General features: G+C 37.1%; 2 protein-coding genes across 2 annotated transcripts; one reads left to right on the forward strand and one right to left on the reverse strand.

Annotated features, from left to right (window-relative positions):
• The first annotated feature begins 465 nt into the window (after positions 1 to 465).
• Positions 466 to 2,231, forward strand: pbdc1 (polysaccharide biosynthesis domain containing 1). The gene is made up of 6 exons (XM_067432587.1): positions 466 to 535; positions 944 to 1,009; positions 1,100 to 1,159; positions 1,246 to 1,386; positions 1,462 to 1,573; positions 1,672 to 2,231. Exons 1-6 carry the CDS (start codon positions 506 to 508, stop codon positions 1,782 to 1,784), a joined length of 522 nt encoding a protein of 173 aa, XP_067288688.1. The 5' UTR covers positions 466 to 505; the 3' UTR covers positions 1,785 to 2,231.
• Positions 2,232 to 2,634: 403 nt separating this feature from the next.
• On the reverse strand, positions 2,635 to 26,158 carry xpo7 (exportin 7). The gene is made up of 28 exons (XM_067432585.1): positions 26,085 to 26,158; positions 21,559 to 21,705; positions 21,281 to 21,374; positions 21,034 to 21,200; positions 19,630 to 19,695; positions 19,412 to 19,516; positions 19,133 to 19,298; positions 18,334 to 18,407; positions 18,105 to 18,224; positions 15,828 to 15,974; positions 15,538 to 15,710; positions 15,250 to 15,443; positions 15,068 to 15,173; positions 13,017 to 13,152; positions 10,472 to 10,545; positions 10,286 to 10,366; positions 10,077 to 10,140; positions 9,831 to 9,939; positions 9,634 to 9,740; positions 9,387 to 9,475; positions 9,125 to 9,232; positions 7,563 to 7,645; positions 7,258 to 7,472; positions 7,036 to 7,174; positions 6,761 to 6,921; positions 6,432 to 6,530; positions 5,731 to 5,858; positions 2,635 to 4,429 (listed from the first exon to the last, which is right to left on the reverse strand). Exons 1-28 carry the CDS (start codon positions 26,100 to 26,102, stop codon positions 4,336 to 4,338), a joined length of 3,264 nt encoding a protein of 1,087 aa, XP_067288686.1. The 5' UTR covers positions 26,103 to 26,158; the 3' UTR covers positions 2,635 to 4,335.
• Between the last annotated feature and the right edge of the window lie 353 nt (positions 26,159 to 26,511).

The raw sequence follows: 26,511 nt of genomic DNA on the forward strand, positions 1-26,511 counted from the left end.
TATATATATATATATATATATATATATATATATATATCTCCGGATTTCTCATGACACCGTCACTGTTGTATCACTTTCATTGTAGCGTTAAATCGTGTGTGTTTTTGTTATTTATTGCCAAAGTAATATAACACAAAGTATATATATATATATATATATATATATATATATATATATATATATATATATATATATATATATATATATATATATATATATACACACACACACACACTATAGACCGTAAAAAAATAACGTATGATTGAGAGTTGTAGCAGCCTAACCACTAGAGGGCGCTGTGAAGCCTCTATTCGCAGTTTCATTTAAATATCCCTCAATATAAATTATTTTTTTTCGAATGATTTTTTGCATTATTTTAATTATAAAATCTTTTCACTGCAAAAATACCTGATATATACAGCAAAATGAAAACAACAAAACGCATTTAAATCACGACCTTTCGTTATGACGTATTTGTAGCTCATCCGGGTCAAAAGGCGTCAACATGGACACGGGGGATGTTCTTGCATCTTTGGTAAGAAACTACTTATTTTACTGTATCAACAAACACAACGAATTGTACAATAACGCGACAGGCAACATTTGTATTTTATTGAACCGATACTCTCAGTTAACGAATATGCAACACTGTTTGCAGCCCACATTACCACATATATTAGTTAGCTTGCATGCTAACACGCATGTGATGAGGATATGGCAACAACAATCAGACAGACCACGAATAAGAAATATTAACCTCAATAACAGTTATATTTATATTCATCCAGCTTTAAAATGCCTCGGTAGCTATTTAGTAGTCTAACATTGGTATTGGTCGCGTCTCAAGTGTGCATCAATGGCACGAGTTTTATGTATTAGATTTAATAATGCAATATATTGTTTCATTCTCCAGTGGAGTTAATATTTCTTTTTTAATAAACAGGGGATAGAAGGAGCAACCGCTGCTGCGCATGCGCTCTCTCTTCCAGCAGAAGCGTACGGAAATGATGTGAGATGGGATGTTTTGATATTTGCACAATTCACATTTTCTGAAAATGTATCCACATCAAAACACTAAACTTATTTTGTTTCCTATCAGGCCCAGTTGGAAGTAATGTGGGCTATGAAAGCCTACAATCACGCAGAAGTTTACTTTAATGTAAGTGGATGAATGAATGCTACAATCTAAAATGCAATTTGGAACACTTTAATGTCCAGCTTCACTGACAGTATCTTTCTCTACAGCTTATTTCCTCAGTTGAGCCCAAATTTCTAAAACTAACAAAATCAGACGAGCAGATATACACTAAATTCCGGGAAGCATTTCCAGACCTCAGTATTCAAGTTCTGGACCCTGATCTGTTGAAATCGGCAGAGGCTAAAGAGGTTTGTGACGTTACGTGAGACGAGTTTCATTTGAGCCATTCCTTGTGTCAAGCTCCGTCTCAATTTTGTTTCCAGAAATGGAGGCCCTTCTGTAACCAGTTTGAAGGTGTCGTGGAGGACTTCAACTATGGTACACTATTACGTCTAGACTGTCAGAAGGACTACACGGAGGAGAACACGATATTTGGTATGCAGTGACACACATACACTCATTTTAGTCTCCAAGAAATAGATCAGTAAATGCACTAGGAAAAAGACTAATTTTCTTCCCCATTTTCATTTCAGCTACCAGAATCCAGTTTTACGCCATTGAGATCGCCAGAAACAGAGAAGGCTACAATGATGTCGTCCACAATGCCAATTCAAAAACTAAACAACATAAAAAAGATGAGAGTTAAATGACAACAGTGTAGTATTTAAAGTGGCCTTCTTGGTGAAGTAGAGATCGTACACATCGAGTTCAAAAGTGGAGAAATACATAATGTCCTATGTAAATGTATGCAAAAGAGTTGATTTTTTCATTTGTACTTGCAAGTCGGAAGGTGGATAATTCAGTTGATTTTTTTCCTATAATGTCTCACCTTTTTGTGTGTGTAATAAATACATTTCGCCTGAAACATACGGATTTCACTTTAATATAATGTAATTCTAAGTAAAATGGGATATTCAACAAAAGCAGTTACACAATAATTTATGGGCATTAATAAAAGAGAGTTACACACCTAAATTCTTCTGTTTTGGAGTACTAAGTTGATCTAAGAACATCTTGATGTATCCTAATGCCAACTTTCTAGCAATTTTGTCATTTTTGCTGCATTAACATATTAAATTACTGCCACACTTGAGATTATTCTAATGAGTAAATTCAATCCAAAAGTATATCGTTGAGCAGAGCATAACTATAAAACAATTAATTGCAGACTACCATGCACTTGATTTACAGTTAATGTTAAAGGGAGAGTTCCCCCAAAAATGAAATTCACAGGTTTGGAAAAATTTAAGGGTGAGTAAATGACAATATTCATTTTTGGGTGAACCATGACCATGGAAACCTCTGGCGCTAACGCTTCAGCTCTGCAGCATATTTTGACTGACTATTGATTATGCTATATTGGACCCACGGTTGGGGCGCAGAGTTTAATTGGTTTAGAACAGAAGCGTTTATTTAGAAGAAAGTGTCAAATTTGACCATGCTGACTTTAAAAAGTCTGGTCATGATGTGGCAGTCACAAAATGTGCACATACTAATACAAACCAATGATGTTTATTTTGCAGTCACAATGCTTACACTATATGTAGCAGACATCCAAACAAACAATCAAACAATTCAACCTTGTCACTCGATGGACCCAACACACAGTCGCCAAAAAACACATTCACATCAGGGAACCAAGAAAAGAAAGTGAACATCCATGAGTGTTGGACATGGTTAAGAGATGAGCTAGTTCTTCACAAACAGTTAGCAGCAACATCTGTTGAGTAGCACAAGTTGCTAATATACTCCATACACCTCTGTTTAAATCTACCATATTCTGATGCGTTTTCTGTTGTTAAAAATAAAACGAATCTGAAAAAGGGGGAGAAAAAAAATCTATTTAAAGCTAGAGAAACTGTTGAGAGTGATCCTGTTGCAATGACTTGAGTACCAGGGTCTCTTTTTTTTGAAGGACACAGCTACATTCTATAGGCTTCACTACCGAAGAACGCCAGATCAACAATAAAGCCACGAGAGAATGGAAGTCTGTGAGATTAAAAAGCAAGGAAAACAGTTTGACGAAAGCTTGGAGAGCAACTTCACCACAACCAAGTCACTTTATCTAATCAAATCCACAGACGACATGATCAAACCCTTCAGAGACAAAAGGGAAAAGGTTACACGTGCGTTCTCCTTTAACGGAGGTATCGGAATTCATTTTTACACTAAAATGGGTCGTTTCCGGACCATTTCCAGGTCACCGTGAGCAGAACTAAGAACATCCTCAGCAATGGAGGTGGTGGGGATGTCATGATGACCTCAAGGGGGGAGGTTGACGCAAGACAGACTTCTTCATGCCCAAGATTTTAGGGAAATGGCATCCCTCCTGAAAAAGTTAACGCAGGTTTTTTTTTTGTATTTACAAATCTCCTGTTTTTGTTCTCTAGAGTCGATTTGAAGGGGGGAGGGAATAAATGTACAACTTGTGACCATATAGGACTTTTCATCCCACCCCCTTTGCGGACAGGTGTCAATTCCAGCACTCATGCCACAATCCCACATTGTTACCCGGATATAAACAACTCTCTCCATACAGACAAACCCGCACTAACTTACTAGACTGTAAAAAGTTTTCAATCACACTCATTATTTGTCTTAAATTGTAATAATTATAAACATTGTTGAAAATGTTATGAAAAAAAATGTACACTTTTTTTTTCCTTATGTGTTTCTATACAAGGCAGGCAAAAGCAGAGCACTATGTATACCAGCTCATTCTAACCTTTCCTCCCACGGACATGCTCTCAAACACACTCACTCTCACACACGCACGCACACAGACGCCCACTTCCCATCATCCCTCAGAGCGATTTAGGTGTGCTGTCCACTCTAGAGTCCACACTGGTGCAATCCCACACCCCAAACCCATTCCCAACCATTCCCCAGCCGTACCCTCTTCACTCTCTTTGGACTTTGAGCCCCAAATGACAAGAGAATGGTCAAAGAGAAGGACCTCTAGAAACTGGCTTTAAAATATGTATATATTTATATGTGTGTATATATATATATATTTATATATATATATAAAAAAGGGTGGGGGAGGAGATGTGAGGGGAGAGAGGTAATGGGTTTTTTTAGGGACTGGGGAGCGGGAGGTGCAGGCTTGCGCAGTGGTGGTCCCCCGGCAGCCGGGCCAGGGGCGGGTGGGAGTACGGGGCGGGGCCGGGCCACATGGCCTGGTGCTCTATGGAATGTCAGCTCATCATATCGTTGCTGTTTACCCCGTATGTGGAATTCTTCATGGAGTCATTGACTTCTCTTCTAAATACTGAAAGATTCTGTGTAAACCTGCAAAATGAAGTAAAAAAAAATAAATGTAAGTATACATATGCATGTATGTGTAATTACATCTAAAAAGAAAGTGGGAGTGTCAAGTTTCATATTTTAACATGGCAAAATCAATTATATATGAAAAATTATGATAATACTCTCAAAACTTTAGTTTAGGGATATAAGATCACAGTGTAGCAGTAACAGAGACACTTGTAGGAACCAATGTTGAACTATATTGTACCAAACAATCGATGAGAAGGCTTAGTCAACTAAATTAATTGGTTGGTCACAAAAAACATTTTTTTTATTGTGAAGTCCCGCAGTCATGATAGACAGATCATTAACACGGCTGTTCCATGGCATGTGGTAATTACAGTATGTGAGGCAGGAAATCCAAATGTTCGTCTATCATTTGTCGACCTCAAACACAGCTTATCATTTGAAGCTTTAGCCACTTTACATGGCCGCTCGCTCTGATGTTATCTAGATAAATGTGTACTATAATTAGGCACAGAAGTGTTTGTGTGAAAGCTGAACTAGTACAGCACATACTGCATGACGTTTAACTTAATGTGAATTTTTGCCAATAGGTGAATCCACTACACTGTGGACAGTCAGTGTACACAACTTCATTTTTGCAGACAACATTGACTCTAGTTTATAAAATAACATTAATAATCATTACTTTTGCCAATGCACTGCGGCAAGTTTTATGTGTGCTTAAACGGATAATGAAAACGCTGTCATTAATTACTCACCCTCAAGTCATTTCAAACCCTGTAAGACCTTCGTTCATCTTCAGAACACAAATTAAGATATTTTTTGATGAACTCTGAGCGCTTTCTGATCCCTCTATAGACAGCTATTTAATTAATTAACACTTTCAAGGCCCAGAAAGGTAGGAAAGACATCGTTAAAATAGCCCATGTGACTCCAGTGGTTCAACCACTTTTATGGCGCGACAAGAATACTTTTTGTGTGCAAACAAACAAACAAGAATAACTATTCAACTATTTCTCATAGCCTGTGTCAGTCTCCTACGCAGATTACGTCGGTCAGTATGCATCATAGCATCAGCAAATGGTAAGCTGGCATGCTGGCGTAGTTCTGACGTAACAGAAGATAACTCTATTTATTACGTCAACAGTGTAGGAGACTGACACACGTTATGAAATTGATGAATAAAGTTATTTTGTTTTTTTGCACAAAAAGTACTCGTTGCTTTATAACATTAAGGTTGAACGACTGGTTTAATGGTTTAATATTTCTCTGTAAAATTAAATGCAAACAAGATGAAAATCATGAAATCGAATGACCTGTCTCTGTTTTTGGTGAGCAAGTTTCGCTCGATGCCCTCCATGAGATTTTCAAAGCATAAGTGCATGGCTTGCTGCTTTTCTGGTGGTTGGCTGTTCACGATGCTGTTCCTCAAATCTGCAAAATACTACAAACACAATGCTCTGATCACAAAAGGTGTTGTAGTGCAAATTAAAAGTTAAAAACAATGATGGGCCTTTCATAACAGACCCCAATGATTTGATAGTCACAGCTATATTCTTAATAGGTGTGACTATTTACAGACTGACGCCATTACATTGTTTTTACACATGCACACATTCATTTAGGGTAATTAACACGGTTATTAATCAAGGACACATTAAATTTATCAAAAGTGACATTTATAATGTAAAATGTATACTTTTAAATGATTTATAAGAATGATATTCTGCATATTAGAAAGGTGTCTGTACGATCATGCAACACTGAAGAAACAGCTTTGCATATAAAATATATTAAAACAGAAATTTGTAATATTTCACAACATTACAGTTTGCCTAATACAAGAAGCCTTGGTGAGTATAAAAGACAACTTTCAAAATACTTAAAACAAACCTTACCAACTCCAAACTCTTTAACAGCATAGATATACTGTATGCACACAAATTTTCAGAACCGTTAAAGAGAGAATCCCGAAGTATCAGAGAATTGATTCCCCACCTCTAATATGCGCACACACCTTCTCATTGAGCAGAATCAAGCCGAGCAGTGGCCGTGACATTGACCACTGATTCCTACAATCTTCAAAAATGATGATATTCAACACTGTGGACAGCATCTGGATAATAAGATTGTGAAAACTGTCAGATCAAATATCTCCAACACACTTCAAAATCTCAAAGTAAATGGTTGTATGAGGGAAATCTATTATATAATAAACGTAAATGGCTGTGAAAATCTCATTGCAAATGATGTTTTGACAGGACAAAAGACTAAATTCCTGAACACCAAATCATTTATGACATAATTTATAGTCATCTCAGGACTATATGTCTTTTAAAGCGTCACCTGCTGGATCATCTCAGGGTGCTGCTGCATTATGTGAAGGAAGCGGTCGCTTTCCTGGGCCATGGGCGCCGCTCTTTTCTTCGTGCTGCGTGATAGCTGCTTGAATAGATAAGTAACTATGTGATCCAGGCTTGAGCAGCAACCAGTGCATACCATTGTGTCTGTGAAGGGACCAACAGAAACAAATGATCAGATTCATAGATTCACAAACAACTAGGGTCCATGATGGAACTGAAGGGGGATAAAAAGTCCATGTTTGAAGAGAAGGTCCTTACCAAGTGCAGTAAGTCCCTCTGATATGGAGGAAAGGATGTACATGACCACATGAGGCTCCAGGCTGGCGATGAAGTTCATATGGTCTTGGGTTAGCACCTCCAGAAGAGAATAGTAAGACTGACTAAGCTTTGGATAGTCCTGCAGGAAGAACAACCAACCAAAATCAACCAATCTGAAAGCTGAAGGACACAATCCTGATACTGATGGCTGACGGCTATTACCAGCAGGTCACTGTGAGGGATGGACAAGAGCAGCTTAATAAATGTCTGCAGGGCATTGTCCAAGGCATCATCGCCATACAGACGGAAGACGCCAAAGTTGACATAGTTGCCGCTTAATACAGCTTTCAGCATGGAGAAACAAATAGAGATTCCCTTCAGTTTCAGTGCATAAACCTGATCTTTCGGCACCTCGCCCAGTGTCAGGATCCGATTCCCTTGAAGCGAAAAAAGACAAATAATAATAAGTTAGTGTACACCAAACCAGAGGAATAGCTTGAAATATGAAAAATGGGTCATTATTATACCATATGTTGTAATCATCTTGCTGGTCTCCCTGAACAGCAGGATTCCATTCGGTGACGACACGTCAAACTGTAATCTCTGTGACCTTTATGTAAAAAAAAAAAAACAGTGCAAGTCAGAGAACATGCATAACCTTCAAACGTAGCTCTCCATGACATGTGTAAGATGTAAAATGTGTGTACCCAGGCTCTAAAATGAACACTGGCCAAGTGCAAAATGGGAGTAAAAAATCAGTGTTGGCGAGTATATGAAATGGGTCCTGAAATGGGTCCGGCAGTTGGCTGGTAACATTTTTATAAATCCTAACAATGCAATGTTGTGAGAACAGGACCATGAACAATGTTCGGGACAGTTGACAGGCCAGTGCTGCACTATCACGAAAGTTTAAAGTTTGCCAGTTTAAATAGTCAAGTGCAAGAAGACCCAGAAGGAAACTTAATTCATTACTCGATATGTGCAAACTTTTGAAGCACTCGCCCAGAAATCCAGATCTCAGACAGCGCACAAATACTGAGTTAAACTTGCTTTCATGTCTTCTTGCGCTTGACAATTCTCATATTGGCAAGTATCCTCATAGACATAGTTAGTTATGTCCTAAGTGAACATAAAGAGTTAACAAAAAATTGGTATAATGGATACAAGAGCAGCCCAATTTACAGTATATCTGCTGCCGTCAGTCCTTAAAGGGATAGTTCACCCAAAAATGAAAATTACCCCATGATTTACTCACCCTCAAGCAATCTTAGGTGTAAATGACATTCTTTTTTCAGACATACAATCTGAGTTACATAAAAAAATGTCTTGCCTCTTCCAAGCTTTATAATGGCAGTGAACGGCAGCCCAAAATTTGTGTTATAAAAAGTAAATTTATAAAGTTATAAAGCTTCTGGCGAAATGCCTACAGTATTCAACTTACAGAAAAAGCGTAACTGGCATAAGCGTTATGACGTGCAAGAGGCCTTACACTTTCTTTGTAAGTTAAATGCAGAAGGCGGTCCGCCGGAAGCTAGATATTTTACTTTTTAAAGTTTTAAATATGGATATTTTCTTACAAAAAAACCATCGAGTCGCTTCAGGAGGCCTTTTATAACCCCCAGAGCGGTGTGGAGCATTTTTAAAATGGATAGATACACTTCTTTGGGCTTCAAATTTTGGGCTGCCATTCACTGCCATTATAAAGTTTGGATTAGCCAGGACATTTTTAAATATAACTCTGATTGTATTCGTCTGAAAGAAGAACGTCAGTTCTTTAATGTTAATCAAACCACAAAAGAAAAAGAAAAATCACTCGCTGCTCTTGACTGAATAACTTTGTAACTTTAATAAAGATTCATCTATGTTTAATGTATACAATGTAGTGTTAATTTACATTTGATTAATTCATTACATTTCTGTACCTGGAAAATGTGAATTTTCACTAGCATCTAATTTTTTGATGTCATAACTGCCTGCTTTGGCAAAAATGTGCCTGCTTTGCAAGGCTGGTATTTGTTTTTCTTGTGCCCTGTTAATTCACTGGCTATTGGCAGGTGTGGCAAAGGTTTAGTTTAGGCCTTGGGCGTACCTGTTGTGGACAAGCTCAGCCATAAGTTTGAGGACCGGTGTGGTACAGGCAGGTACATGGTACCAGAGCTCTATTGCCCTCTGTAAAATGGGCATATAAGAGGGGTAACTACAAACTGTTAAGGAACATATTAAAATTGGCATTTAATCTGAAATGAGCAGTTTTGACATAGAGATTTAAATGAAAATGAAACAAAAAAATTAACACAACATAAAGAAATAATTACACATAAATAAAAAATATGTATATATTAAAAGGATACATCCAATCAAAGAGCATCATAAAGCTGGTCTTGGCATTGAAGGCAAAGGCAATTCCCCTTAGATCTCTCACCAGTCCTACTAAAGTTCTCTAAAAGAAAGAAAGAAAAACATTTGTTCATCTCTTATGTGAAAACACTGAGGTACAGATGCATTAAATGTCACCAATAAAACAAAACAAAAGGTATTTTGCAGATTCTGAAAGTTACACTGAGGAGGTGTTGTATGATAAAGAATACGACATCTCACTTTTGCTTCTTGTTCATTGAAGGTGTTTGTGCTGAACATCTGCGCTACGGCTTCAAACGCAGCAGTGAGAGGAAGCATGAACTGTTCAAATTGGTCCTCATCCTCACCTGTCAAAGACAGACCATTGTAAAAGATGTTCTTTTACATGACACTTATATGCTCTAGTGAAATATGAACTATAATAAGTACACCCTTACCCAAATCTACCATAAGAAGTCTTCCCAAGGCTGTGTAGAAAGTGGTCCGACACCTCATATCACTAAGGTTGGCCTGATTGTTCACGCCCAAGAAAGAAAAGTGCTCACTCTGTCACATGGAAGAAAAACAAGACATTGACAGTTTATTACTGAAGAATCTATTCTAAGAATAGCTTAAAAAAAGAGTAAAACAGCTTTTAAAAGAAATGATTTCAGTTAAGAAAAAAACTCAGGTTGGTCACTTACCGTGTGGTTGTTTAGCATGAACTGGACAGCGCTAAGTTTCACTAGTTTTCTAACACTGCTGTACGTGACAAATAATGTTAAGGAAACACACAAGGACATAGTTAATGTAAATCTATAGAATGGTTTGTTACAGTAAATAAGAGTCCATCAACCTCAGTGGCAATGCTGACAGTTTAAAATTTAAACAAGCAACATGTGTGTAAGGATATCCAATAGAGAGATCATTGAGGAGCTGTAGTGTCTTAGATGTGATTGGTTCACACTGTCCCCAGTACTTCAAGTTGGTGATTCTGTGTTAAAACAAAACTCTTAATTAAAAATGTTTCTCAATTGTAACACTTGACAAAATAAGGTTTCCTATTAATTATACCTATCATTAATTGACATATACTCACATTTTCCCAATGAAAACACTGAGTACCATGGTCTCATCATTCAGGCCAAGAACCTCTGATAGTCTCCGATATAACTAGGAAAAAAAAAGTAGTATTACTTTCATGTCATCTTGAATAGTTGTTTTGCATTTAAGCTCTATAATTAAGCTCTGTATTAACCAATCAACACCCAATATTGGAAGCATCCATTTTATAAAAGCATTTACTATGTTAAACTACTGGACAAAAAAACAGGTCGGGAAATAAAACCACAAGAAGCAAGCAACTGAAAATTCACAGGGGTTTCTCACAAAACCAATAACCTATTTATGTGGTGAGAAAAGGCAGATAAAGCAGTTCAATTTAACTTACAAATTAAAACTTCAAGCTAACTATGTAACTTTTCCGTCCGATAGAGGTCGCCTATTCAAAACAAAGGTGTAGTTTGATGACGCCAAGTTTGAGCGCAGAATCTTGGGACATGTGGTTCACCTCACAGCCGGTGGAAGAGAATCGGGATAGGACTCGGGCAGAAATCATGTTCATGAATGTGATTATTAATGTTAGTGTAGTATGAAGCAGAGAAGGACCGGGTGATGTGGAGCTGAGCAAGGCCGCTGGAGAGATTGTTACACAAACACACGGCTCACGAACAGCGGGACTTTTATTATGATAGGACAGTTGCCGGCACCATTTGTGCTTTTCCGGTCATGAGTATGAGGGAAAGCAGCTCTGTTTATCATATCTGATACATTTAAGTGTGTTTAAAATTATGTTATGACGTTACTCTGTGCCTTCGCTCAGTGGCTGCTGTGACACTTGTTCACACTGCTAAGAGTAAAGCGTTTCTGCAGAATAAAACCAGAAACCAAAGGTAATGCAGATATGACGCAATTGACAGGCGACTCCCTCAGACGTCCAGTTCACTGGTTAAAATAGCAATTTTCTCACAATTTACAAATAGTTGGAAACATTTGGGATATTGGAAGAACTCAACTGAACAAAATATGTAACACTGGCCTGATGGTTTTTGGATATTTTACTGCAAAAATACTACATAGTGCACCTTTAATGGAACATTTAATGGCAAATACATGATACAAATTTTGATTAAAAAATAAAAAAGCTTTTAGTCGAGTCCTGATTATGGCCTAGTCCAAAATGGCACCCTTCCCTGATTCTACATTTTGCTCTACGAGCTGTTGGGTAAAAGTACACTGTGAAGTCGGCATCTCTACAATCCAAATTAAGTGTGCCATTTGGGACACTATACCCAATTCACCATCACACGAATTTCAATTAATCATAAAATGGCCCTGATATGTCACTAGACATTAAGAAATCATGTTAATGTCAAATAATTATATCACTGACAACAGTAGTATGGCCAGGATATTGTCATTTAAAAGTTGTTTCAGCCGTCAACTGATGATGACGTTGACACGTGTTTTGGCCTGAAGCTCCGCCCTCCACCTATCGACTAATCACGAAGTCAGTAATGTTTCGGCATTCGGGTTGCCAGCTCTGCTCTAGTTACCAAAGTTGCAGCTACAAATGTTCCTGCTGGATTCTGCAGCCTATCTGGGAACCTCGAGTCAAGGGGGGAGGGAGAGAGGGGATACACCTGCAGTACCAGTTATGGCCACAATCGTACATACAATTCCTTTAAATGTAATACATAAAGGCCTTTATTAACCTCCCGGAGTTGTGTGGAGTATGTTTATGTTGGATGGATGCACTTTTTTGAGCTTCAAACTCATGGTGTCACTGCCATTATAAAGCTTGAAAGCGGCTGGATATTTATTAATATAACACTGATTGTGTTCATCAGAAAGAAGGAAGTCATATACATCTAGGATGGCTTGAGGACGAGTAAACCATGGGGTAAATTTCATTTTAAAGTAAACTAATCCTTTACGGTTAACAGGCTAAAGCAGAACTAAGTTAAGGCCAATTCACACTGCACCGACATATGGCATTCAACGTGGACAATCAACAGATTACAGTACGTCACTTCTCAAACATTCTCCGAAACGCAAACAGAGATTCAACATGGTCAATCGGCAAAGAAAAGCTCCGACAGACAGCGACAGGATTCCACATTGATGCGACAAAACTCGACAAAGTGTCTGTTGCCGTCTGTCGGTGCAATGTGAATTGGCCTTTAGAGGAACAGCTAGTCTCTCTATGTGCACTTATCTTATCTGTTCACAGTTTGGAATCTGAGCAACAAGAAAAAAAACTTCAGCTTTCTGGTCAGTTAAGACAGGTAATTTTCATCTCCAACAACAGAAAAAAAAACTATTTGTTTTGAAAACCAACAAGCTCATTTAGAAAGCCAGACTAAAAGAGCGTGCAGAAAGCTGAATCGACTGTCTCTTTTCAAACGCCAGACACAACACCATTGCACAATTCCACCATTCTTAGAGTTCAAAGGCCAAATCCTGTGAAAGTTATGAGATAACTATATGAATTGCTAGATTCACTACTAGATACTTCAAACCACGGCTTGAAGTTTGTGCTCATGCAAACAGACAAACTACAACTGTAATATAACTGCAATTACCTTTGATGATTTTTGCACCTGGTCACCGATGTAGATTTTCCGAAACTGTTCGAAGAAACTGAGCATGGCTAACTCGAGCTTCTCATTTCCTGCTTGAGCCAGCCGCGAGTCTGTGAGGTTCATTAACTGCAAAACTCTGAAAATGACAAAATATGAAGTTCATATTAAAGCAATAAACCATCTCAAGTGACTTTTTAATTAAAAATGAATTCTTTAGCACTTTGTCAAAATAAATGTAATTAAGCACCAAACCGATTAATCAACTGTTTTTAATACAAGTGAAATTAGGAATTATATATATAAAAAAAAATTAAATAATTTTTGCCAACAAATTACATTTAACAATGATATTAAACTAGTGTTTTTAATTTACTTTACATTATATTTTTACTTTAATTTACATGATTGTGTTACATGACGACAAAGGTAAAATAAATGTAAAAATAGGAAAATATGTAATATCAATATTGTACAGTATTAAAAAAGAAACTGATTTGATGCAGATACTGTGCATCACTAGTTTGATACACTATTTAAAATCATGACAACTAGCTAGTTTGTCCGGAGTCTGAATGTGTGAAAATTTGATGCAATTAACATTTTAATTTGAATGAATGCAAGGGTGGGGGTCTCTTTTCCCATCATACTGCAAAGAAAAACGGCCAACCAACAAGATTTACTCTCTTGGGCACATGCGCAAATTTGCTGCTGTTAAGATCAAATATACTCATTACAAACTTAGATAAACACATTATAAGAAAATTACAAATAAAGTAAGGTATAACTATAGTGTATTCAGTTACTAACATATAATAATTAGGCCTAAATGTTACAAGATGAACAAATTATTAAGTTCCTCTAGCTCAAAATTTGTTGTTTGAACAATTTCATAAGAAGTTATTGTAACTAAAAAAAAAAAACAATACAAGCGGTTGCGCAATTTTGTTGTTGTTGTTGTTGTTGTTGAGCCAACACTTATATTAGAGTGTGGCACTCACAAACAGCCCATTTGGTGATGGCACAATGAACAACAATAGAAATATTTGGTCCCGGCTCTCTTGCCTCTATATTCTTGTATGTGGTGAGGTTAGATTAACTTTAAATATCACTTGACTTCCTTTATTTTTTTTCTTGACAAAAGGGTGTCAGAAACAGAAAGTTCTGCAGAACTTTGTGTCCTACAGTATTTCTGCTTTTCTGTAAGCACCACCTACTGTCAAAGAATGATTTTGCATATTCATTAAAGGAACAGGCCACTGTTTTTAGAAATAGGGCTTATTCAACTTCTTTCCTACATTTAGATATGTGGGCAAATGCATTTTTGTCTCATTGGAAGCATTGTTTTAGTTTGGCAGGGTCGCCGCTAGCTTAGCTTAGCATAATGAATGGAATCCTATGTTGTCTGCTAGCATGTCCCGAGTAAAAGTGATCCAAAAAAACCCCCCACCTAATTACTTCTTGTGGCCTGCATATTCACAACAAGTACAAATAGTGATGCAGATTAAGACTAGGCCATTTCCTAGGCAGATATTGACATGGGACTATATTATGGGGAAGCACAGGCGAAGCACTGCTACATGGGTGCAGAGATATCAGGCAACACACTGCGATCAGTCAACATCTGGAGGACATGAGGATGAGAGCCGTGATATCTCTGACCCAAGAAACAGTGCTTCGCCTGTGCTTCCCTATAATATAGTCCCAAATTAATATCTGCCTTGGAAATCACCTAGTCTTAATCTGCATTAATTTTTTTTGGATCACTTTTACTCAGACATGATAGCTGGCAACATAGGATTCCATTCATTATGCTAAGCTAAGATAGCGTAATGCCAAACTAAAACAATGCATAAACTGAGAAAAAAATGCATTTGCCCACATGTCTAAATGTAGGAACGTAGTTGAATAAGACCTATTTCTAAAAACAGTGGAGTGTTCCTTTAAGCTCATCTGTCTTTTTTATACAATGGTCTCAACAGACAAATCTCATGCAGAATTTTGATGCCAAACATTTATCTTTGTGTGAACAGTCTTCAGTGCCGATTCCTCACCGACACACAAGCTCCCCATCCATGGCATCTTGCTCATCCGTGCTGGCGAAAGATACTCTTCCTCCAATGACTGCACCAATGATGTACACCAGCCACGTCAAACGACCTGAACACATTCATAACGTAAGGGTTGTATCAGTGTATGTTTATGCATCAAGAAATGTGAAGTGTTTTAAGCTCACCCTCCTGCACTGCTATGTCCATTGTGCTGGAGTTGGTGGACTGCAGAAGCTCCTGGTATGACTGGGCCGACTGATCGAAGAGCTGGACCAGCAGGGCGCATGTCTTCTCATACTCGCACCGCCCGATAGTAGACAGCTGGTCCAGCTGCTGTTGCACCAAGCCGGCATCATCCAAGGGATCTTCAAGACCATCCCTGTACAGAATGGATATTGTATATAGAAAACATCACACATTTATGACATTCATGCTCATCGGACCTAACCGTGACTTCAGAGTGTTCACTCTACCTCAGAATGATGTGCACGGACTCCAGACGAGACGTGATGTAGGCCTTGGTCACCTCAGGGGTGTAGGTCTCAAGCATGTGGGGCTCCGTGGCCTTCACATAAGGGACAGATGCCGCCAAACGCTGCCAGAGGCTCAGCAGATAGTGCACACTATTGGGGGCAAACTCCCAGTGCTGGGACGCATCAAACTATTATCAGACTTTGAAAAGCCAATATTGAAATATTGTTGGTTCAAATTCTTTAACAGTCACAATCAGATCTGTCCGTAGCATGCCAAGTCTTTCACTCACCTGAAGACTAGTTACTGTGAAGTTAGCGATCAGTCTTATGACCTCGGGGTAGTTCTCTACTTTAACCAGCTCTCCCAGTTGATAGTTACTCTTGAGCCGAGCCAGCAGTCGGCAGAACTCATGGTAGTTGTTTGGGTCCGACAAACTCTACAAAATAAAACATCACAAAAATATAACCACATTACCCAATCAACCATATACCAATTGCTGTGAATAGATTTCACAAGTTGCACACAAACAATCTCTCTCATTCAAATAAACGCAATCTTACCATAATGCTTTATTTCTGTGTCTGATTTAAAGTGGGCAGAAAGCTCGATCTAATGACCCATAAACAAAACAAGTAATGAAAATTAACTGTTATTCTTACCCATTCAGTCAGCTTGTCAATGCTGAAAAATTACCAATACTGCTACTCCTTATACACAGACACATTCTACCAAGGTGGGGGCCATCCGTTCTGCAAAACCGGTTACGCAACTTGCCCACCGCAGCACCGCCCCCACCTTTAGTTTTATTATATTAATAAAATCATTTAGTTCAGTTAGAGAACAGACACTAAAATTAAACACTGAACGTGTCTGCTTAAAACAGTGTGAGGCGAACAAGTCGCACCCCAAGCTAGCAACAGGAGTCAGATTGAATTCATCACGAGAGTGAGGAGCTGACAGATAGGGTTGGGTACCATTCACATTTTAGCCGGTACCGTTACCTTTATTCCATACTTTAGAGGTACACCAATAACAGTAAAGAAACTGTAAGTAATTTATAGAAGTGTTCTTGAAATTATGCCAGAGCTACCTTGGTCTGCCATTGTCTGTGATGTTTGTTCACTGTAATATTTACCAATAAATAGTGGGCTATAGCTACTTAATTAATTGGAATCATAAAAACAACCATATTATTATTATGTTTTTAATTACATTTCTATGAAAAGATTTCCCACAAATTCTGTCGTGTATTTTCTGGTAATCAAATGAAGACATTAAACTTAATTTTAATTTAATTAAACTTTTTTTTATCAAACAAAGCTGCACAACTGAGCTGTATACTGTTAAAATTAAAACATGAAAAATTGTGATATATTACTTAAAAAATAAAGTTTTGATAGATTATAATTATTACATTAGTGTTAGTATTATTATTACACTGAGACGTATCTAAATTCTACTGTACAACAGTGATATTGACTTGTAAATGTATATTTTTGTTTGTATTTAATTGCTTTTTTTACATCTTGGCCAGGGGACTACAGATGAAAAATAGCCTTTTGGCTAATTCTGGCTTTTTTAAACCATGTTTGTTCGTGTGTTTTATGAAATTGCACTGTCCCCTTTTAAATAAACCATTAAATGAAATGAAATGAAAAAAATATATTTCTCATGTTAAACCAAACTTTTATTTTGACGGGTTGCCGAGTTTCTGTGTTTATGACATGATGGTAGTTTTTCTCAAATGAAACAGTAAAATGCTCATGAAGTGACTGTCAGAGAGGTTCTGGAGATGACGGATATGCATTTATGTCCTCGTATAAAATAGAAACGCGATTGTCATGCGCAATTCTATGTGTGCGAGGTAAATAAACTGTCAGCGCCTTTCATTCGCACAAACACACGATTCGTAAAAAGTCTTTTTGCTGTTTACAGTCATTCACAGACACTAGTCTATATCACCAGATGCGTTCTCAGGTACTGAAATGTGGTAACGATTGAATTCATGTGAATTAAGTACCGGTGTAATTCGGTCGGTGCCCTTATAAGTACAGAGTTCGGTACCCAACCCTACTGACAGACAAGATGGCGGTGTAAGAATTGGTTTCAAAGTGAAATGTAAAAGCATCTATTTAAGTCATTGGACTGTTTTGTTGTTGTGTTTTTCATTAAGAATAATAGGCTAATGAACACACCATTCAAGCAACCCACCCCCCCAATTGGCCCTAATTTTAAACCGAAAGTAAAATGCACACAGCCGCACTGTCATTCATTTACAGCCGCACACATTTAAGGCTGCACTGTCATTGGCGGTGCGCATCTACTGGCATGTTTTCAGTTAATTCCTATGGAAGCTCAACTTCCATAGGAATTCACTGAAAAAAAGCTTGCTTTGCTCCGCACCGTTATGAATGCCAGAGTGGATGTGCACATTTTACTTTCAGTTCAGAATTAACGATTTAAAAGCCCCTGCCGGTGATACAGGTCTTGTCACACGTCGATACATGACTAATATTACAATGTATTTATAAAGACACTTCAATAAATACAAAGATGGACAGCATACTTGAGGGTTCTCCAATATTCTCTTCACGCCATCTACTAAATGGGAGAGGAACTTTGCTCTCTCTGCGTTGTTGAAGAGAGACCTCCGGACAGATGCTATTTGGACTAGACAAGACAAAACCTGAAAGACATACACAGTTCACATAATTAGAGGAAGAGTCTAACAGTATCTAAAGGGCAAAAGCTTGTTTATCTTTACAGGCATGTCATGCTGTTTATCTGACACTCACCAAGGGAGACAGCGAGGGAGGGATGGAATGATACAAATCAAAAAACAGCTGCAAGGTTGAGGAATCCAAAAAGGCTGCAGATGAGAGGGAAAAAGCCAAAATTATGCATAAATTAAACACGAATACCCCCTTTTTTCTACTACTATTCAAAAGTTTGGGGATGGTCACATTTTTTCATGTTCACCAGAGCTAAAATGGCAATATTGTGACATTTTATTAGACCTTAAAATAACTCTATTTTAATATATTATAAAATGTAATTTATTCCTGTGATGGGAAAGCTGCATTTTCAGCATCATTACTGCAGTCTGCAGTCACATGATCCTTCAGAAATCATTATAATATGCTGATTTGATGCTCAAGAAAGAATTATTATTATCATCATCAATGTGAAAACTGCTTAATATTTTTGTGGAAACCGTGACATTTATTTTTCTTTGATGAAAAGAAAGTTCAAAAGAACGGTTTACTTAAAATATATACATTTTTGTGTATTATTAATGTCTTTACTTTAACTTTTGACGAATTTATTATCCTTACTGAATAAAAGTATTTATTTCTTTAACAAAAAATCTTTTTGATCCCAAACTTTTGAAAAGAAGTGTATATGCTAAAATATGTCAACTATGAATAATCATTTTGAAATGTTGGTTAGCCAGTAAGTAAGTCTTAAAAGGTAAAACAAACACAAAAAAACAACTTTATTACAACTTTACAACTTTAAGCATCTCTAAAGAAGATTTAAAAAAATACTATACAATACAGATACTTGAAACAAGTAAAGAAAATAGAAGATCACCTGATCTCCAGCTGGTGGGGATCTGGACGGTGCACAGATCATCTGAGGACTCATCGGTGGATGTACCGATGAAATCAAAATTGAGGCAATTGTGGGCCAGTTTGAGTAGCTGCATGAGCAGCCCGTGCTGGCTCTCATCGTTTAAATTCAAGTTCTTCCCAGATGCCTGGAGAACAATGCAGTCCTTTACATAATGTTCAAACATGCTGGTTTAGAAGTTCTGAAGGAATATATACAAATACATGATGCAATTTATGTGTCATTAAGCATTAGCCTCACCTGCTTGAGGAGGTTGCAGGAAAGGGTGAAGATATCAAACAAAGAGGAATCTCGAAATGATGATGCAATCTTCCTGTGTTTTGTAAGTGGATGTGATGAGTCTGCCTGGGGGAACGCAAGAAGATCTTTAATGTATTTATCCTAAACATACGGCAAAAAAATCCAATCGCTGAGGAAAGATTACATGAAGACATACTGCTGTGAGCAGAGAAACTTACTTGGTTAATCTCATTGGTTAACTGGGAAAGAATTGTGACTCCTATGATGCAGTGTTCAACACTATCCTGGAAGCATCAAAAATAGCATGTTAAAATACTTTAAACCAAGCAAACCTTCATAACTTCTGAACATTAGTCAAATTGATCATCAAATAATAATTTTTATAACTTGCCTTTCAACACGCATTTTAATAATTTATTCTATCATGCTGAATATGAAAGAGTGAATGACAAAAACTTCCCATGAGTCAACTTAAGCCCTATTTGGACGGGAATTGTTTTTTATAAGGTTGGATGGAGTAATGTAATTTTACCAAAAGACATCATTAATATTAATGGCCAATTCACACAGGATAAGGAATCTCAGTAAAACTAGCAGAAATGAGAGGGGGAACTCAATTTACACACGGCCGTCACCTCCCTGTTGCCATGTAAAAATTGTTTCCTGATATCATATGAGCAAACACATAATTTATAACCTGTATATAACAGTTAGGTCTGGTTGAAAAATGTATTAATTAAATTCTGATTCTGTTTGTAAGAGGCCATTACCTATAGCTAAAAGAAATGTCATGCCTCTGACAAGGGCTTTCAACCTTTTTTTAAAATCTGAATGGTAAGCAGAAAACACTTGAAGTTTGCCACAGACTGGTCCCGCCGCCTAGAACGCAACTGAATGCTTTTCAAGCATCTCCATATTTGAAAAAAAGCTGAAAACTATTTATAAACAGGAAATGACGGAATATTCACGTACATATTTACAGCAGGTCTATTCGCACCAACTATATTTATATTACCTGAGGCAATTTTTTCAAACCTTTTTATAGAAGGAAAAAATTCTTTACTGACATTGTCCAAAATTACTACAGAGATGGCACATTCAGACGGGACTTAATTCACTGAGAAGCTCTGGTAATAATTACTTTACCCCACCTCGCCATGTTAAACCAATCCTTGCATGTAAACAGTTTACATAAGAATTGTTTTAGGAATTATTTACATAAAGAAATGTTTTGCATTTCATGAATGAGGACAGATGTCCTCGCATAATTAAAGGTGACTAATCTCAAAAAAAAAAAAAAACAAGGTATAACTTGAAGACATCTTTCATATGTTTTGAACAACAACATCAATTGCGGTTTCCATTAAATCTAAAGAACATGTATATTTTCACATGGATGTTGTTTTCTCACCTTTTTAAGGTTTGTTAAAGTTGTTTCATTTAAAATAGGCAGCTAAAAAAATTTGTCAGACGAACATCAAAAATGGCACTTTCAATCAAAAATATTTGTGCACTCCTAGTTAAAGGTTCAACAGCAAAAGGTAAAGAAATATTTCCAAAATATTAATTTATAAATTTAAGAATATCATCTTTTCTAATAGTGCTACATAATTAATGCGTACCTGTAGGAATCGTGTCACATCGACTATGACATTCCTGAAGACGTAATCTTCCTTTTGGCAGTCGAACCAGCCAAGCTTGGTGATTCTGGCATAGAGCTGGATCAGGGCTTGTGTCACAAAGGCAGCAAGCTTTGGCCGGGTCGCCAGATAATTTAGAACATAATTTCCTGAGGAACCAATGTGACATTTATTTCAAAATTTTGTCTCTTCAAGGTTTTTCAGGTCTTGGTTGATTTTATAAACTTACGAATGTCAATGCGTTGCTCCAGGGGAAGTGGGTTGCTTGTACGAGACACCAACTTGGAGAGACAGGTTGCAGCCAACAACTGCGAGTACGAGGACTGTGAAGATTTTACAAATACACTGTCAAGTCAGCAATCCGCAATTCAGGAAAACCTACCCAAACACTTTTAAATAGTTGCTTAACTCAAACTAACGGAGGAAGAATTAGGATTTTTGAGAACATTGCTGTCAGATCATTCAGACATCCTGTTCTTCACAGCTTTCAAAAAGTTTAATTCTTACACTTCCTCTTTCCAGCAACAACTGGCATTTACTCAGGCAGTCCGGACTGTTGGTGAACTCCACCAGAGCTTTCTCAGCCTGTAGACGTGTGGTGGTGTCTGTGGTCTCATATAGCTGCTTGCACAGGATCTCTAGCTGGGCTAGGCTCTGAAAGAGAGACCCACATGAGTTTAGAGGCAGAAAAAACAAACAAAAAAAAACTTCCAGAGGATATTTGTGAGGACCCAATGTCAATGCGTTGCTCCAGGGAATTTTTTTTCTGATATTTTTTAAGTTTTCCAAGAATTTACTAAGCACATGTTAAAACTATTATAAACCAAGTCCTACAAACTCTAGTTTGCAGAAGTTGCAGAAAATGTGTTAGTATTGATAATATAGCTAGATGATGATATGGTCACTGACATTCATAAAAAGGGATAGTTCACCACAAAATATAAATTATCCCATAATTTACTCACCCTCAAGCCATCCTAGGTGTATATGACACTCTTTCAGACAAATACAACTAGAATTATATTAAAAATGTCCTGGCTAATCCAAGCGTTATAATAGCAGCCCAAATTTTGAAGCCCCCAAAAAGTGCATCCATTTATTATAAAAGTAATCCACGCGGCTCCGGGGGTTAATAAAGGCTCTCTAAAGCAAATTGATGGATAACCGAAAATATATTAAATCCATATTGAAAACTTTATAAAGTAAAATATGAAGCTCAAAAATTCATAGAAATTCATGCCGCCTTTTGAATTCAACTTGCGGAGAAAGTGTAACGCCTCTCGCACTTCAAAAAGTTCAGTTACATTTTTTCCGCAAGTTGAATACAGAAGGTTGTCCATGGAAGCTAGATATTTTACTTCATACCATGTTAAATATAGATATTTTTCTAACACAAACCCATCGCTTCACTGCAGAAGGCCTTTATTAACCCTCTGGAGCAGTGTTGATTACTTTTATAATGGATGGATGCACTTTTTGAGCTTCAAATTTTGGGCTGCCATTATAATGCTTGGAAGAGTCAGGACATTTTTAAATATAACTGACTGTTTTCGTCTAAAAGAAGAATATCATATACACCTCAGGTGGCTTCGAGGGAGTACATCAAATGGTAATTTGAATTTTTGGGTGAACTATCCATTTAATAAGGAACTATCCCAATAATAATATGTCGTGGATAGTGACAATCTGTATTGCGTAGGCCTATAGGTCACCCAAAACTAAAATGACTGTGAAAAAATTAAAATAAATCAAGTTTAAATCATAAAAATCATAGTTTGTGTCAGTACTACATTAAACTACTATATGTTGAATATAAATGTATAATACAATGGGGGAATATTTGTGAGTTCAAATAACGCCATATCATGTCTTATGTTGCCAGTAAAAAGTGTCCTCCTACGGAAAGCATATTCATTCAGAATCATACATATTTTTATTCTGGTACCAGCATTGTCCTGTGTATTTGGTTACCATCACTAAGCCCAAGCCTATTAATTCAACCCCCCGATTTTGTGTTAACCTTTTAGAATTCTTGGAGTATCGTATCTTGAGTTCAGCATTGCGATATGTATCGAATCGAATCGTGACATGAGGGTATCGTTACACATATATTAAAACTCATAAATATTGACATCTCTTAACCAGTTTTTTTTTAATTTTTGCATTAAATCTATTTTGAAACTTTTAGGGAAAAGTAAACACAAAAAGAGTCCTGATATGATGAAAAAAAATAGTAGGTACTCTCATAATCTTTGTTAAAAAACAACAATTTTGACAAAACCAGTTTAACAAAACTTTTGTACAGCAAAGAAAATAGCATTTTTACATTTATATTATTGATCCACATGCTTAGAACACTAATAGCCCATCTCAACAAATTAATAAGCAATTTGAAGCAGTCAAACACTAAAGATGCCAAGTCTCAAAATCATAAAGCAGAGGCCGGAGAGCTTCAGTATCTTCTTGTACAATCACAACAACAAACAGTAGCTTTATCAAAAACTAGACACTTATGTTCCATTAAGCAAATTAATGCGCAGCCATCACATCCACAAGTTATTGTTCTAGGTCACTGAGGGAGTATCTGGTTCATGCATGCATGCATGAAAGACTATATGGTGATTGGAGAAAAAGTCAGTGATACACTTTGGAAATAATACATAGAGAAGAATGGACGAGCTAACTCGTGTTGTGCAGCAACAAGCCTGACTCTAAACAGTCCTTTGTTCCCTTGTGGAGCATAACTTACTATACAAAAATCTGCATCAGCAGAAAAACAGCAGATGCAACAAATGCACACAGTCTCTAAACATTAACTAAAAAGTTAATGTTTATTATATTTTTTTATTTTAACTAATGAACTCAGTAGCCTACAGAGTTATTTCAAAAACATTGTGCACTTAAAAGTTAAGTGAAGTTAAATAAGGTTAAGTGTAACACGGCAATTACACTTTAAATTAAAAAAATATATATTCACTCTTTCTTGTGCATTTCATAACTTAAAGTTAGTATTTCATGGCATGCTCATGTACATGTCTGATGCAACCAGCTGATATCGGAATCAAGAGACTCTAAAAGAACAGGGAGGACCCTTAAAGATACAAAAAAATATACATTTGCATCCTAAAAGATAAAAAAAAGAAGTTGTATTTGCAAGGAACTGCACCAACAAGATAAGATAACTCAGCTGAAAAACACAAAATTAAAACATAATTTTTTTTCCCCCGGTAATCTCCTACAACCTACTTATAACATGTTATAAATGACAGGCATTAAATGCATTTACTGTTTACACCATACTTGAATAACACACGGCTATTTGAGATTTTAATATTAAAGTTTCACCTCTTGAAATTGAATGTTAAAAGCCAGAATTACTGCTGAGTCACAGACCACTGTTAATATCCTTTGATAATTATGTAAACATACATAGATTGGAGTATTAGTTTGTTGGGTTGTGTATAAAACAAACTGTAAGTATGTTACACTACCAAGATGTGATCGGCAACACTCAAATGGCCTGTAAGACACAGGGCTTCTCTGACGGTAATTAATAATCTATTACTGCAAATGGAATGGCTTCTTTACCACCTACAGAGTAACAGGACGCACGTCAACACTGGAAAGCTCATGTTTACTGTTGCCTGTGCAAATGAGAGTCAGGTTAACAACTGCATCGTCCCCCACTTCATTAAGTTTCATGGGAATAAGCAGTTATTCAACACTGTGTTTAACCTATAGACCTCCGCAACCTTTGCCCTCAGATATGACCCGTCTTGACATTTGTCTTGAGCAGCTTGTTTACAAGATGACATGACAAGTAGTGTCTGAAAACATGGTAAGCCCAAAAATGCTGTATCGGTTTAGAGATATTTGGGACAACCGTATTGAGCCTGTCAAACTAATTTAGAAGAAACATATTTCTTTAAATTATGAGCAGATTTTATCTGTCAATTACACCTGCAATTTGAAAAAGTTGGCCTCATTTATCCCTGTCATCAATAACAATGCCATGATAGTCAATTGAATTTAATGAGAATATCATGTTTTTTGTTCCAGTGTAATTAAATTGAATAAAACACACCTCAAAGCATTTAAAAACAAAAATGATTAAATATTATGCACAATGTAATAAAAAACAAACAAAAAGGATATTTCTGGTCAGCTACATTTAACGTTACATCATTCAATAATGGCAGTTATTCCGCGGAGTCATTTAACTCTTCTCAACCGCTACAGGTGAAGAAAACATTAGTAACATATCTATTTGGAAGACTTTAATAAAAATAAAAAAGTTACAAAAATACATTTTTATTAAATCGCGAAGGACGCTAACGTGTAACTTATAGCGTTTTTATAATTTTCAAGAAAAACTATTTTCTGGTCGGGCTTTTGGTTTGACGAGGCGGCGCGCGGGAGAATCTCATGAGTTAGCACACGAGCTACAGGCTAACAGCGCGAGAGCTCAGCAAACTAGACACATTTGCGTCCAGCAATAACAGAATGACAGATAACCGAATTCAAACACGCTTTTGGGCTCACCGAGAGGCTTTTCTCTTGGGAAAGGGCTTGCTGAGCGAGAGTTACTATCGCTTGTGTATAACTACAAGGCCAGTGTATTCATTGCATTGCAAGCGGTTGGATGAGGGATGATGCCTTGTTTACAATGTAAAACATCACTGTGGCTATAGAGTTACATGTAGTGTAATATAAACGATCTCTCTGGATCTACCGATCTCTGCTGCTTAAGATAAAAGTCTTGGCATCTTGCTTCAAAACAACTTTCACACACCTAGCAGAGTTGTGTGTTAGGCTGGACTACAGAGTTGAAATCAACATGATGACAGGCCACAAGTCAACACTTGATAATCGCATCCAATAAAGCATGCGAGTCAAACTGTCCCGCCGTGCGACTAATGCATTTAAAAACAAACACGTACGCATCGCCGATATAAGCCTCGGGATCTAGCATTAGTCTGCAGTGGATCACAATACATTAATTTAATAATAGCAAAACAAAATCATTTACTTACCTGCACATGATCCGCCATTTTGCTCCATTCATGCTCCTCTCACTCCCCCTGACAATGAGCATGCGCGCCTCTGCCCACAATCACTGGAACATTTACGCAATTGACGGAGATAGTGATAAAGCCAGATGTACGTTCGAGGCTTAGTGAATACCGTTACGGCAGACCTCCGCCGCGGAAACTAACGCAGAAAAGAGCCTTTGTTTACATGCTTCTTAAAGTGAAACTGCGAATTCAGATATTAGAGGTCACGTGGATTTATGCTTCTAATTATAAGCGTGATTGACAGTGTCTATTTCAAGCTCAAAGAGGATTCTTCTGACTACACCTGTTGTAAAGGTGCACATAGTAGCCTACTTTTGATAATTACGAGACTTCACACATAAAACAATGTGCATAACTTCTGAAGTCATTCAAATTATGTGCACTG

The sequence above is a fragment of the Pseudorasbora parva genome, chromosome 23 (genome assembly GCF_024679245.1).
Source record: "Pseudorasbora parva isolate DD20220531a chromosome 23, ASM2467924v1, whole genome shotgun sequence".
NCBI lineage: Eukaryota > Metazoa > Chordata > Actinopteri > Cypriniformes > Gobionidae > Pseudorasbora > Pseudorasbora parva.